The following is a 13,554-nucleotide window of genomic DNA, read 5'->3' as shown; positions in this document are numbered from 1 at the left end:
CCTGATACTTTTTCAAAAATTTCGTATTTTCAAATTTCAGTGAATACCTGCTCGATTTTCATGCTTCCTTGATACTTTTCTAAAAATTTCGAATTTTCAAATTTGAGTGAATACCTCCTCGATTTTCATGCTCTCCTAATACATTTTTGAAAATTTCAAATTTTTCAATTCCAACGAATACCTCCTCGATTTTCATGCTCCCCTTATACTTTTTCAAAAATTTCGAATTTTCAAATTTCAGTGAATACCTCTCCGATTTTCATGCTCCGCTGATACTTTTTTGACAGTTTCGAATTTTTAAATTTCAGTGAATACCTCCTCTATTTTCATGCTCCCCTGATACTTTTTCAAAAATTTCGAATCTCCCAATTTCAGTGAATACCTCCTCGATTTATGAATTGAATCTAATTGAAGAAAAAAAAATTATGGGGAATTTTTTTAAAGAGTTTAGATGCCAAATGAGATGCCAAGAAAATTGTGAAAAGAATAAATAGTGAACTGACGTTTTTCAAATTTTCAATTTATTTTACAGAAAATTTCAATTATCGACTTGCCGTGGTGGAAAAAAAATTCCCGCTGTTTCCATTTGAAACTATTGGGCAATATCTCATTGCCTCGATATGTCGCTGCATGCATATGCCGCCGAAAAATCTGTAAATAAAAAATGACGAAAATGACGTACTGGTGGTCAGCTGTGTTTGACATATTTACAATCGAAAACAAATAATCAGTCATCATTACATATAATAATGATGTTAAACATCAAGCAAAATGTGATAAACGACACATTTTGATGAGCACGAGATGTATAATTTGATAAATAAAAAGCCATTTATCACGGAGATATTTTTTGAGGCTAGCATTTTTCAATGAAAGAATATATACAAACATGGACTTTCTTCAGTCGGAATTACATATTCCCCGTAAATATCTATTAACAATTGATGGTAGAATTCACGCAACTGTTCACAAGAATTGGTTATTGAGTTTACAAAATATAGGACGAATTGATTTTAATCTTCACGAGCGATTGTCAGCCGATGAAATAGTAGTACAACCCTCTCCAGATGAATTAGGAGCAAATTGGACGAGAATTTATATAAAGGTGAATACGTCGTTGCTTTTTTTGGAATAATTAATTTTATTATTTCATTCTTCTTCTAATTTCAAATAATAGGTATATCTCTTTTCTTTTTCTATTTTCAGGTTTATGAGAAGCAGTTCAGGAGTACAATTCCACTACCAAGAGACAAACATTCCATTAGTTCGAAAGTCCATTCGGACTTGACTTTTGCTCAGCTTCTCCGTTATGTTTCCGAGACGAATTACAGGAATTTGTGGAAAGAAGCCTACAAGAAATATTACAGTGAGTCAATTAGAACAACATGAAATATTTATCCTCGACATAATATTTTCAATAAATATCTATTTTCTCATTTTTCCAAATGTAAAAAGTGGCGGGATAGTCTGAATACGTTTTTTTTAGGTATATGGAATCTTCCAGAAACGAAAGAGCAACTCCTCCTGACCCCCAGCAGCAGTGACGTATCCGTAATGCATGAAGTATTAGCAAGATTATACGGATGTCCTCTGGTTCACATTCAGAACAGCCACGTGATTTCCATATCCCCGAGTACAAACACCCGTCCACACTGCAACCTCCTGCCAGCAATTTTAGCAATTGAAACACCATCGGCCTTCATAACACTCCACGAACAGACTGCCAAATATTCTCTACAAGAGTGCAATATGTACAGTCCAGCAGCATTGTCAATAGGTTACAGCAAGCCCTTATTCATCGTCTATCAGCTGCTACGTCTGTCCAGAAACCTCCACGACTCGGGTTTAGCACTTGGAGAAATCACTCTCAGTGATATTTTGCTATTGGAGAATTACACAATTTTAGTTCTTCCAAAATTGGACGATAATATTTACGTGAGAGGCGTCGATCATTTTGAAATTTCAGAAATTCAAGAGAAATCTGTTCATTCAAAGAATAAAATTTCACAATCGCTGAGAATGAGATTTTCATCGAAAGGCCCAGATTTTGGATTGAATGAGAACCTGGAAGAATTGTGTGAAATGTGGATTCATGGACAGCTGAGTAATTTCGATTATTTAACTGCTCTAAATAATCTAGCTGGACGGAGATTTGGAGATCCATGTTGTCATCACGTGATGCCTTGGGTAACGGATTTTACTTCAAGATCTGGGAAAAATTGGAGGGATTTGACAAAATCAAAATTTCGCCTCAACAAAGGGGACAGGCAGTTGGATCTCACCTTTGACGCACAGACCTCGGAGTTTGGACATCACGTCTCTGATGTTCTATCAGAAATAACTTATTATGTGTATTTATCGAGGAGATATAATCGAACTGTCCTGTGTAAGCATGTGAGATCACATTGGGTACCTTGGGAGTATCCTGCATCGATTCAGAGGCTGCAGGAGTGGAGTCCCGATGAATGTATACCACAATTTTTCATGAGTCCAGATGTTTTCAAGTCAATTCACGAAGACCTACCAGACCTAGAGCTGCCAAGTTGGGCCCGATCACCAGAAGATTTCATCGAGAAACACCGAGAGGCTCTAGAGAGCCACTACGTATCAGAGCGTCTCCATCACTGGATTGATTTAACATTTGGCTACAAACTGTCGGGCATCGCTGCGATAAAAGCCAAAAACGTATGTCTACAGCTAGTGGACAATCACACGAGTCTAACGAATTCCGGAGTGGTACAATTATTCACACAGCCGCATCCACAGAAAATCATTCCATCACCGTATTGGTGTAAATCAGCTCCTCGATTACGAATTACAAATGCGAGAGCGTCAACAAAGACTGATCGATCGGACCAAAAGAGTGAGGACGAAGGCCACAGTTCCGGCTTCGAAGAGGACGATCCCCCTCCTACCACCCAAAACATCGCTCGTTCCTCCCCTCTCGCCCTGAGTCGTCTTTTGAGTCGTTCACGGGGTTCCCTCTTGGCCCCGGACGATTCCTCCCGTCCTGACAAGCCCGTCCAAACAATCCAACTTCCCAAGGACTACAATCCCATTTCTGCACTCCTCCAAGTGGAGTGCACCCACTCCTTTATAAACAAAATCTCCCACCGCCCTTATCACCCGAGAACTTCTTCTCAGCACAATCCCTCAAATTATCGCCAAGTGGTAGCCTGTGCACGTATAAAAGAACAGCAAATCCTTGGGTGTCTCATTGTCGAGATCTTCCTCCCCACAAAATTCCGAGCGACTTGGAACACAGGAAAGTCATCGTTCACCCATCGCCTAGAAACTTGCATGAATATTTTACTCCAATCTCCAGATATTCTCCCGAAGTGCGTGAGAAATGCAGTGGGACTTCTCCTCCAAGTGGAAGTCACTCCAAAGACCTATGGAGTCAACTCCATTGACCCCACAGAACCCCTCGAAACCACCCTTTTCCGGTATCCCACAGTGACCCACATGGGTCTTCCACCACCTTCAGCTCATCAATTTCTCCAGCCAATACTCTCCAGTAGTTTATTTCCTTCTTCAAAATACTTCCAGCACCTCTTCAACGTCATAGAAATGCTGCAAGAGTACGAGAGCATCGTACGAGATCTCAACGCCTTTTTCAAAGACGATGAAATTGTTGAATTCAATTCCTTTAATACTCGAACGAAAATTCAATTTCTGTGCAAGATAAGCGAGTGCAAAGTTAAAGCTGTTGCTAGAGAATTGGAAAAACTTCTCATTTTCGCTGGCAATTCCATGGAGTCGAGTCTACAACTCATTGTTCCTCATGTTAAACAAATAATGGAAGAACCTTACAGTGCAGTCCTTGCGGCATGGTACCTCTTCGACCCAATTGCCAGGTCCTTAGGACCCAAAGAAACATCAGAGATATTTTTAATTCCAATAGTGAGGCTTTATGAGAACGGTTCTGTGATGGACAGCATGACATGCCTGGATTGTCTGCCCCTGAATACATTCGCCAAGTTTAAAACGATGCGACTGTACCACAGGAGCTTTCTATTGAAGCTGATGGTACGTCTGGGGCTCAGAAGATTCTTGGATCACTTCATAACTCCACTTGTCGAGGCCGTCGGATGCTATCGGGATGCGCCTCAGGGTCCCTCAAGCCCTAATTGCAGAAGAACTGGAAACTTGAAAACCTGTGACCTCAGCGATGGAGCTGGAGACATTGACGCTGTCTTGTCGCCTCTGGACGAGGACTCCTCCATTGATTCCGAAAACAATCAGACATCGATAATTATTTCTGTACCTGAAGCAGACAAACCAAATGATACAGAAATTGAGGTGTTCTCCATGGAGACCGAAGATGCTTTATCGCCTATTGAGTGCTCCAAATCTCAAGATATTCAGCTCGAGTTCAATCTCAATCTTATTGATGACTTGGTTGAGGATGGATCGAGACTCTCACCATCTGGGGCTGTCAGATCTCCAACTATTCCGATTCCTAAGGCAGACGCACGAAGTGCTAAATCGGTGATTGAATTCAATAGCATTGGGTGTCATGTAGGAAGTAAAACATCAAGCGAGGACATGCCTCTAGCTGGATCGTACACTGGAAATCCTGCTGGTACCTCCAGTGCATTAGAAAACCCATCGATTATTCTCGATTCCGACATCAAGAAGAGGATATTCCTGGATATATCTGGGGATTCCCCGGAAGATGAGATCGACTCGTCGACTAGAAAAACCGAGAGAACTCCAATCCAAGAATCAAAAGTATCAGACATGAGCGCAGAGTCTGTGATCTGGTTATCACATCGACTCGGCCCAGTTCTGACCGCTCGTTTTCTATCTCGGAATCTCTTGAGGATGCTCTCATTATGCTACGCAGGACGAGCAAATTTATTGAATATTGACGATGATTCGGATCAATTGGTCGGAGATGTCAATGCCTCCAAGGTTTTGGAGTCATTGGCGGCGATAGCGAGTCTTTACGGAGAACAGATGATCTTAGTTCAATATTTCGGCCATATGGCAGAGCTCTTGACTCTCTGCAAACGAAAGTTAACGCCAAATCTCGAAGGAGGTCTTGTCTCCTGTTTAGCATTATTAAGTCATATCACTTCATATCTATCTGATGTCGCGTTGATGGACGCCCTAAACGAAACAATCGTCAGATCAATCCTGCATCCAACTGTGAGAATTCTCTCTACTACCAGGTATACGTATCCCTCTGGAGCAATCGCGAGACAAGCACTAGCGGATAAACTCCTGGAGGCAATGTCGAATTTAAGTATTCGAATTGGAAGTACTGCGACCAAATGCCACTTATCTGTACCAATTCAAAGGTTCTTTCTAGCTTTTGATAAAGTATTTTGTGATTCGTTGGACGTGCATGGAGACAAGAAAAGAGGAGATGGAAGACTCAATTATTCATCCAGAAGTGAAGGAGATGTCGAGGATAACAGGAAGAATGAAGGGCTTGATTGGTCACTAGTGGATTCTTCTACTTGTCAAAACTTTGGATCCTCTGATGTTGCAATTTCATATTCACCCCCAGTTATCGATCACGATGGCTCCAACTTGCAGAGAAATCGAGCTCATGATGAACTTAAACAAGTCTTCACAACGGAATTCGCTCATCGTTCATATCTTCTTTTTTACAAATGTGTGGATGACGGAGTGATGACTGAAATATTGAAGAACCATCAGTTGATTCGAGACTTGTGCACTGAATACGGAGGAACAGTCGGCCACGTAGATCAGGGTATGATTAGATCAGAAACCTCTTGCACATTGACTGATGACCGACTGGACGATCGAGACATCATCACAAAGGGCGCCGGAAGTTTTGGTAATATGTCCGTGATAGGAAATAGGATCGAAGTTGGTGAAAATATTGAAGCCTCACCGCCTCGTGAAATGAATAACCCTTCGAGTGGTCGTCAGCTTCGAGGAAACTGGTTGGCCTATTGGGAGCACGAGATAGGTAGACCCGACAAGGACCTCAACTTCAACATGAAGCAGATCAAGCTGCAGAGTTTCTCAGGCCACACGAACAGCGTGAGATGTCTATCTGTATTGGATAATGAGAATAGTTTCATGAGTGGTGCGAGAGACAAAACAGTGAAACTCTGGAGTATCAGGAGCCAAGGGGATGGGGGAACAGTGTCTTCATGCCAGTACACGTACTTTGGCCACAAAAAGTCAATCTTGGCGTTGACATTCCTTGAATCTTTGAGGTATGCAGTGACATGTGATGGAACAGTACATTGTTGGGATCCTTTCATGGGATCTTTGTTAGGCTGTCCTGAAAGCTCTAGACCAGCCCCAGTCAATACTCTAGTTGCTAGCAATGCACCTTCTACCTCACTCCTAGTGGCTACAACTGATATCACCTTGAGAATGATTGATTGTAGATGTTTTCAGTACGTGAACGAGATGAAAGTTGCGATGAATCCCACAGGACTAATCAGATGCATTGCAGTGGCACCGAGTGGAAACTGGATAGCATTGGGACAGGCTTCTGGTGTTCTTACCATCTTGGATATCAGAACTGGCCTCATTATAGCCTCGTGGAAGGGTCACGAATGTGAGATTCTACAGTTGAAAGCTATCAATGAGACGACAATTGTGAGTTCTTCTTTGGATCAAACCATCGCTGTCTGGAGTGCAATTGATGGCAAGCTGAAGTTCCATCTGAAGGGAACAACTGAACCTGTTCACTGCATGGAGGTTTATGAACAGCAGATAATATCAGGAACAACAGCCAATCGAATTGGTGTTCATACGGAAATCAGTGGCAGTGCATTTTTCTCATCTTCTAAGCTGAGATCCGATGCGTTCAAGGGTGTACTTACTGCTATGACTGTTCTACCACTTAATAGATTACTATTACTTGGGGCTGATAATGGAGGAATTACTTTACTTTGTTGATTGGAGATTGGAATTCGAGGGAAAGGAGATGTTGGGTCCATCAAAACTGCCCTCCATTCATTGTGTGAGACAATATGAATAGTATTGAAAGTGCAGTCACTATTGTAATCTCGTGGTAATAATAAATTATTATGAATTGAAGGCGTATGTCATATTCATTTACTACGTTTCTTCACATATTTACATATTTATTATAAAATAGGAGAAGCGAATGACTATATAACACCAATCAGGGAAGCCTGTTGTGAATACTAATTCGAATCGCTCATAACTTTTTATTCCATTTATTCCGGGGTTCGAGGCTCAACCAAAATCCACCCTTAGCTGTCATGGCGAAACTTGTCTTGCTGAGTTCTAATGGCAAAATCATGTTCTTTCCTGGTCTCAGCGTGCATTTGGCGAGCAAGTGAAACAGTAAAACTTTAATTTCCAGGAGAGCAAATCGGTTTCCAATGCACATTCTCGGACCAGCGCCAAAGGGCATGTATGCGGGTGAATGAAGTGTTCCTTTGGGATCTTCCAGGAAACGCTCAGGATAGAATTCATTTGGATTTGGGAAAAACTCGGGATCCCTGTGAAGTGCATAAATTGGCAGGAAGACGCCATCCCCAGGTTTTATAATAACAGATTTTCTTCCTGGTAATGCAGGTGGTAGTTCAAAAGTTTTTGTGCAGACCCGATCGACAGCGGGTTGAATGGGAAATAATCTCAGAGCCTCATTAATAGTAGCATCCAGGTATTCCATATTATTAATAGCCTCGTAGGTGAGGGACTCCCCGCACTTCTCGTATACGTCATCAACTTCGTCCTGTAATTTTTTCTGAATATTTGGATTTGTAGAAATGGAGTGAGCAACGAAACACATGACGGAGGATGTTGAATCGAATCCACCGAAAAAGAAAACGAATGCCTGACACACCATATCCTGAATCGTCAGTATTGGTCCATCCCCAGGTTTATTATTTCGTGATTCCATCATCAGCTGAATCATATCTGGTCTAGTAATGCCTTCCCTGTCTCTTGTTTCAATTGTATTCTTCACGAGTTCAGTGAAAAATATCTCAACTCTCCTATCAGTGAATCTGATGCCAAATAATTTCGAAAGAGTCGGGCTAGCTCTCATCATAAAAAATTTGAAAAGCATGACGATACCGTCGAAACTAGTGGCTTTTTTACCAAGCACATAAAATTCATTATTGGGGTTTCTCATGGTGTCCACTGCTACACCAAAAGCACACGTTGCAATTACGTCGGTGGTATATTTAGTGAATGCATCCTTTGAATTGATGGTAGATTCATTATCAGCATTTGCTTTCAGGTAATCGGCAAAATTTTCAGCACAATCGGACATCAATTTGAACATGGCCTTCATTTTACTGGACGTGAAGGCAGGACTCAGGAGATTTCTCACCTCTCTCCATTGATTCCCACGCAGACCAAATAAATTTTTAGTGAACAGAGGTTCTTGTTCCGAATCGATAATCGTTCGATGATCCACGAAGTGATCGAAGCTTTTGATGGTTATATTTTTTATGAGTTCTGGATCCCGAATCACGACAACAGGATCACTGAAATCGTAAAGGCCCACGTATTTTGCGTCTCTGTCCAGATTGTAAGCATCTTCGATAAATTCAGCGAACGTCTTCGATCTGATTAAAAACGGTAGACTATTGCCCACAAAGGGCAATGGCTTTTTATGTATTACGTCGAGTTTATCAAAATAACTGTAACGGTTCAACCAATAGTAGATGGAGATAATGAGTAGTAGAAAACTGCATGCAATAGTCCACTCGTACATGTTGTCGGGAATGCACTAGCACTTTATCCGAGAGGTCTTACTGCTCTGAGTATTTGCAAGCAACTGCGGTTTTAACACTTTTTATTCTATTCTTTATCTCCAATTACGTCAATTCCGTCATGTCCTCAGTTGATATGTCCTTGATTATATCACGCTTTAAACAACCGCACCTATTTTTCATCATTTGTGCACATCCAAGTGTATTTAATCTACTTCCCCCATCCACGAGATTCAATGAATCATCAATTTTTCAATGTAATCTAATCATTTTTTCAGGTAAAATTATCTTCATGATAATTGATAAACGGTAAAAAATGCAGTATGACAGGTTTATTAATTTGTTTATACTCTCCTGTGCGAATGCGAATTGAGAAAAAAATTATTTGTGCGTAGAAAATAATGGGCGCCAAGAGAGGGAAACATGCGGGTTTTGGAATACCCGAAGGAATGGATTCATATAGTACCTGAAAAAATAGATCCATTTTAATTTTCCATTTTTATTTTGTATGGCTTGCTATTTTTCCTGGTCTATTCCTTCTGTCTATCCGGGATTTAATATCAATTTTTATTTTTCTCAGTAATTACCGGGTAAAATGTCATTCTGAGGATTGGTGAAAAAAAACGGAAAACCGTGGAATAAAATAAGCCACTTTCCTTCCGGATAGTTAGACGAGGAAAGTTGGACTTTCCCGGCAGATGTGATGAAAATATGTAGAAGGCTATCTCAGGAATTTGAGATTCTTGACGATTCGGACGTGTCTTAACACGTTTTACTGTTCCGCTGTGTCATGGGACGATTGCATCTGGTGTTTGTTCAGTACAATTCATTCGAGAGAATATGCCCGAAAATCGCTTTAAGGACGTTTCACCCCGACACGTAACAAAAATGTAGGTTTTAATTTTTTTTTAGCAAATTATGGATGAAATTGATGTGAATAAAATTTTTTATGTTTTGTCATTATTTAATGGGTCATGAAGGACAGAAATATGTGGGAGTAGTCATTTCCATTCGGTATTTGAATTTGCTGCGTGTTACCCTCTGTGGCGCAGGCGCAGTAGAAGTCACTTCTGAAAAATTTTTTTCTCAATCAAAAAGGATTGACTAAAGTAGAGGCTCAGTTCGGGGGGTTGTGGGGGTTTGAGTGACCCTAGCGGCATGGGAGTACTGCACCCCAAGAGAGGGAGGGAGCCATACGCAATGGGGGTGTCTGCCCGTCAGCCGACTCGGTAACTATACTGAATATTATAGTGAATATTGTCAGAGGAGTAACCCCCACTCTCCGAAATCCCCACTTGTGGCCGTGTTCCCCACCAGTCGAACCGAACAAAACCGAAGTTACTTCTTCGGTAATATTCAGTATACCAAAGAAGTAACTTCGGTTTTGTTCGGCTCGACTGGTGGGGAACACGGCCACAAGTGGGGATTTCGGAGAGTGGGGGTTACGGCCGAGGTTACTCCTCTGACAATATTCACTATAGCAGTCCCGCTGTCAGAGTCACCAGTCGAAGGGGTGAATGTTATTTTTTGCGTTACGAAATTGGTATTCACTGAAATTTTAAAATTTTATGGAGTCACTTTAATTTTTTGCCCCCAAGTCCAGCGAGACTGCTACTGAGGCAGTTACCGAGTCGGCTGACGAGCAGACACCCCCATCGCGTGTGGCGCCCTCCCTCTCTTGGGGTGCAGTACTCCCATGCCGCTGGGTTCACTCAAACCCCCACAACTCAGCCTCTACTTTAGTCAATCCTCTTTGGGCTCAATCCAGGGTTGCCAGATGTGGCGCTTTAGCGCCAAATTGGCGCCCTCGCCGAGTATTTTGGCGGTGGAATTTCCCGCTTGGCGCTATGGCGCTATTTTGGCGCTTTGGGATTTTGATGGGGTATTCTGGTAATACTAAGGAAAAATTAAGGAAAAATTTTCCATGTCAAATTTCATTCATTGATTCTCGACATGTACGTATTTTTATATCTCCCGCTTTATTTTAAAACGTGTTCACCAATCAGGTGTTCTCACGTTGTCGCCGGCAGACCGATGAGTGCACGGCTTGTCTTTTTTTTTCCGTTCCTCCTACTTTACAATTGGATGCTGCTCCGTTCCCCAAAGTCATTTCTCCAATGGGAACGTAAACAATAACCATGAGACTTCTGATGTCGTAGAGTGCACACTAGAGTGTTTATAGTGGTCATCGTGAGAATCCTGAAGACTTCAAGTGTTGTTTCCTGAAACCGATTTCTCATTTTATTGTGATTACCACTTTTCTATTTTTTCTTACGAGAAGACTATTTTGGATGATCGAGAAATGTCGAAACGGAAATATAACAAGGCTTGGGAAAACGAAAAGTGGGCTGAAGGTTGTAACACCCTTTCGTCTTGAATAACTTTCTCGAGCATGAACAGCTCATTTTTTCAATTATTATATATTCTTTTCGGACAGGCTGGCTGGAGAAAAATGGAGATGGGGTTGCTGAAGACGGATCACATCAAGATGCCCACTGTAAAGTCTGTCGAATAACAGTGCGCAGTCATTCATCAGACTTGCAGAGACATGGCAGATCCAAGAGTCACACTGACAAAATGTCATTTATACGTCTACCAGCCAAGAGCAAAATGTCGAATTATGGTACAGAAAGTTTTCTTGGTTTTTTTTGCGTTTCGATCCGTTTTATTGACTGTTTTTGTTTCCGAATGGAGGCATTGTAAATGGTTGATTTTTCGATTTTCTCATTTTTTTCCCTCTGCAGTTAATCAGCCAGTCAGCGAGGCATTAAAAATTGCTGCCATCAAGGTTTCTGCACATGTCGCTGTACATTCAGCCATCAGAACAGTGGATCATCTGGTTGATGTTGTCAAGCCCCTTGGCAAGGGTAGTATCATTGAAGACCTGAAATTACATCGTACAAAATGTTCAAGCATCATCAAGAATGTAATCGCTCCAGCATTGTTGACAGAATTGGTTGCAGCAATTGGAAATGGCGCATACTCCTTGATCGTTGACGAGTCCACTGATATTTCTACAACCAAATACATGTGTCTCTGTATCAAATATTTTAATACAACACATGAGAAACTGGTGACAGATTTCCTGGGGTTATTTCTCGTGGAAGAAGCTACAGCTCAGTGCCTCTACCAGAGTGTTTGTGAATACTTGGAGACCATCAAGCTTCCGAAGAAGAACATGGTAGCTATAGGAACAGACGGAGCGAGTAATTTATGTGGACGTGAAAAATCTCTCTACGCATTACTGAAGAAAGACATTCCTAATCTGCAATTATTGAAATGTTCCTGCCATTCAATTCACCTATGTTGTTGCAAAGCATCGGAAGAGCTACCTTCTTCATTGGAATATTTAGTCAGGGAAGTTTATAACTGGTTCAAACTGAGTCCACTTCGTCGTGCCAAGTACAAAAGATTGTTTGATACCATTAATACAGGTGTGGAAAGCAATCGCTACCGTCAATTGATTCAGCTCTCTCAAACCCGCTGGTTAGCATTCCACGACGCATGTAAGAGAATTTTGGAACAGTGGTTAGAGTTGCAGACTCATTTCAGAGTCGTCAGCCAATCAGAGAAATGCTATGGTACTCGAACGATTCACACCATGCTCCTCGATGATTCTCACCGACTCTATTTGGTATTTTTAAAACACATCCTTGGCCAAATGCAGAGTCTGAACTTGACCTTCCAAAGTGATAAGATTGATGCTGGAAGTGCATATGACGAATTGTATACAACGTTCTTATCCTTTGCTAGCAAGATACTCAAGCCGAGTTTCCTCGTTATCCATCGAAATGGAGAGAATCTTCTGAATCAAGTTTGCGATGCCCTGGATAATGAGTTGGCTTTTTTGCCACTGGAATCGGTGGATTTTGGAATAGATCTGACAACAGAACTAATAAAGACGAAATTGAGTTCTGACAAGGTACTAGAAATGAAACAACGTTGTTTTGGTTTCTTAAAACGATTACTAGTGGAGATGTCCAAACGATTGCCAGTGAACATGGAAATCTTTAAGAAGTATAAGCTACTCAGTCCACTAAAGTGCCTTGGTCCTGAACAAGAGAAATTCCTCGTCATCGCTGAAGTTTTAAGACCTTTCCTTGATCCAGCGATAGATATAGCTGTCTACGAGTCACAGTGGCAAAAGTTGCTTTTCATTGACTGGAAAATTCATTGTTCCAACCGTCTCCCAGTTAGTATCATTGATTTCTGGCCTATGGTGTTTGCTTTCGTAGATGGTGCTGGGAGATTCTCTTTTAGAGAGTTAGCCGAAGCTGTTCTGCGTATGCTATGTACCCCAACGAGTAATGCATGCGTCGAACGAGTCTTCTCGGCCATGAATCTCATCAAGTCTAAAGTACGCAATAAGATGGGAATGAGCATGTTGGAGGCTCTTCTGAGGATCAAAGTCCATTTCAATGTCACGGGTCAATGTTGCACGTCATTTGTACCCAGTGAACAGATGTTAAGGATGTTTAAATCCAGTAACATGTATGAAAGCAAGGACGATGATGATGTCGAAGCAGCCATCGAAGAAAATAATGACATTTTCGAGATTATGGACGATGTCTAATGAAGCCCGCTGAGACTACCTATTCCCTATTTCCTAGTCAATTTCTTATAATTGATAATATGTTATACTCTTATATTCCATATTCTATAAGAATTTCATTTAATTTTGTTGAGAATTCTAGATTACTCATGTTATTCTATAGCTTTTAATAAAGAAACGCAATGTTCTATAAAATTTTAAATAATGTGCCACTGGCGCGTTAGTGGCGCTTTTCGAAATTCGTTTGGCGCTCTCAGGCGCCCCCACCTCATTCGCCTGGCGACTTCCTCTCCTCAGTATCTGGCAACCCTG

At 41.4% G+C, this 13,554-nt stretch overlaps 2 protein-coding genes across 3 annotated transcripts; one reads left to right on the top strand and one right to left on the bottom strand.

The window, feature by feature from the left end:
* The first annotated feature begins 637 nt into the window (after window positions 1-637).
* On the top strand, window positions 638-6,962 carry Wdr81 (WD repeat domain 81). Of its 2 annotated transcripts, XM_011310268.1 has the most exons (4): window positions 638-923; window positions 1,002-1,105; window positions 1,207-1,366; window positions 1,487-6,962. In XM_011310268.1, exons 1-4 carry the CDS (start codon window positions 890-892, stop codon window positions 6,892-6,894), a joined length of 5,706 nt encoding a protein of 1,901 aa, XP_011308570.1. In that variant the 5' UTR covers window positions 638-889; the 3' UTR covers window positions 6,895-6,962. The 2 variants fall into 2 exon arrangements, with proteins under 2 accessions (XP_011308570.1, XP_011308569.1); XM_011310267.1 differs by having other exon boundaries at window positions 638-1,105.
* Window positions 6,963-7,030: 68 nt separating this feature from the next.
* LOC105269767 (cytochrome P450 9e2-like) lies at window positions 7,031-8,887 on the bottom strand. Its single transcript, XM_011310269.1, has one exon. It carries the CDS (start codon window positions 8,690-8,692, stop codon window positions 7,160-7,162), a length of 1,533 nt encoding a protein of 510 aa, XP_011308571.1. The 5' UTR covers window positions 8,693-8,887; the 3' UTR covers window positions 7,031-7,159.
* Window positions 8,888-13,554: the final 4,667 nt, after the last annotated feature.

This window comes from Fopius arisanus, unplaced genomic scaffold (genome assembly GCF_000806365.1).
Source record: "Fopius arisanus strain USDA-PBARC FA_bdor unplaced genomic scaffold, ASM80636v1 scaffold00074, whole genome shotgun sequence".
NCBI lineage: Eukaryota > Metazoa > Arthropoda > Insecta > Hymenoptera > Braconidae > Fopius > Fopius arisanus.
The sequence above is the reverse complement of the archived record's forward strand: the minus strand, read 5'-3'. Positions and strand labels throughout refer to the sequence as shown.

Bases quoted from the DNA above. Each gene is read 5' to 3' on its own strand.
- Wdr81 (XM_011310267.1), top strand. From the start codon at position 890: ATGGACTTTCTTCAGTCGGAATTACATATTCCCCGTAAATATCTATTA. The intron at 1,106-1,206 runs GTGAATACGTCG...TTCTATTTTCAG, and splicing joins GGACGAGAATTTATATAAAG to GTTTATGAGAAGCAGTTCAG. The intron at 1,367-1,486 runs GTGAGTCAATTA...CGTTTTTTTTAG, and splicing joins AGCCTACAAGAAATATTACA to GTATATGGAATCTTCCAGAA.
- LOC105269767 (XM_011310269.1), bottom strand. From the start codon at position 8,692: ATGTACGAGTGGACTATTGCATGCAGTTTTCTACTACTCATTATCTCC.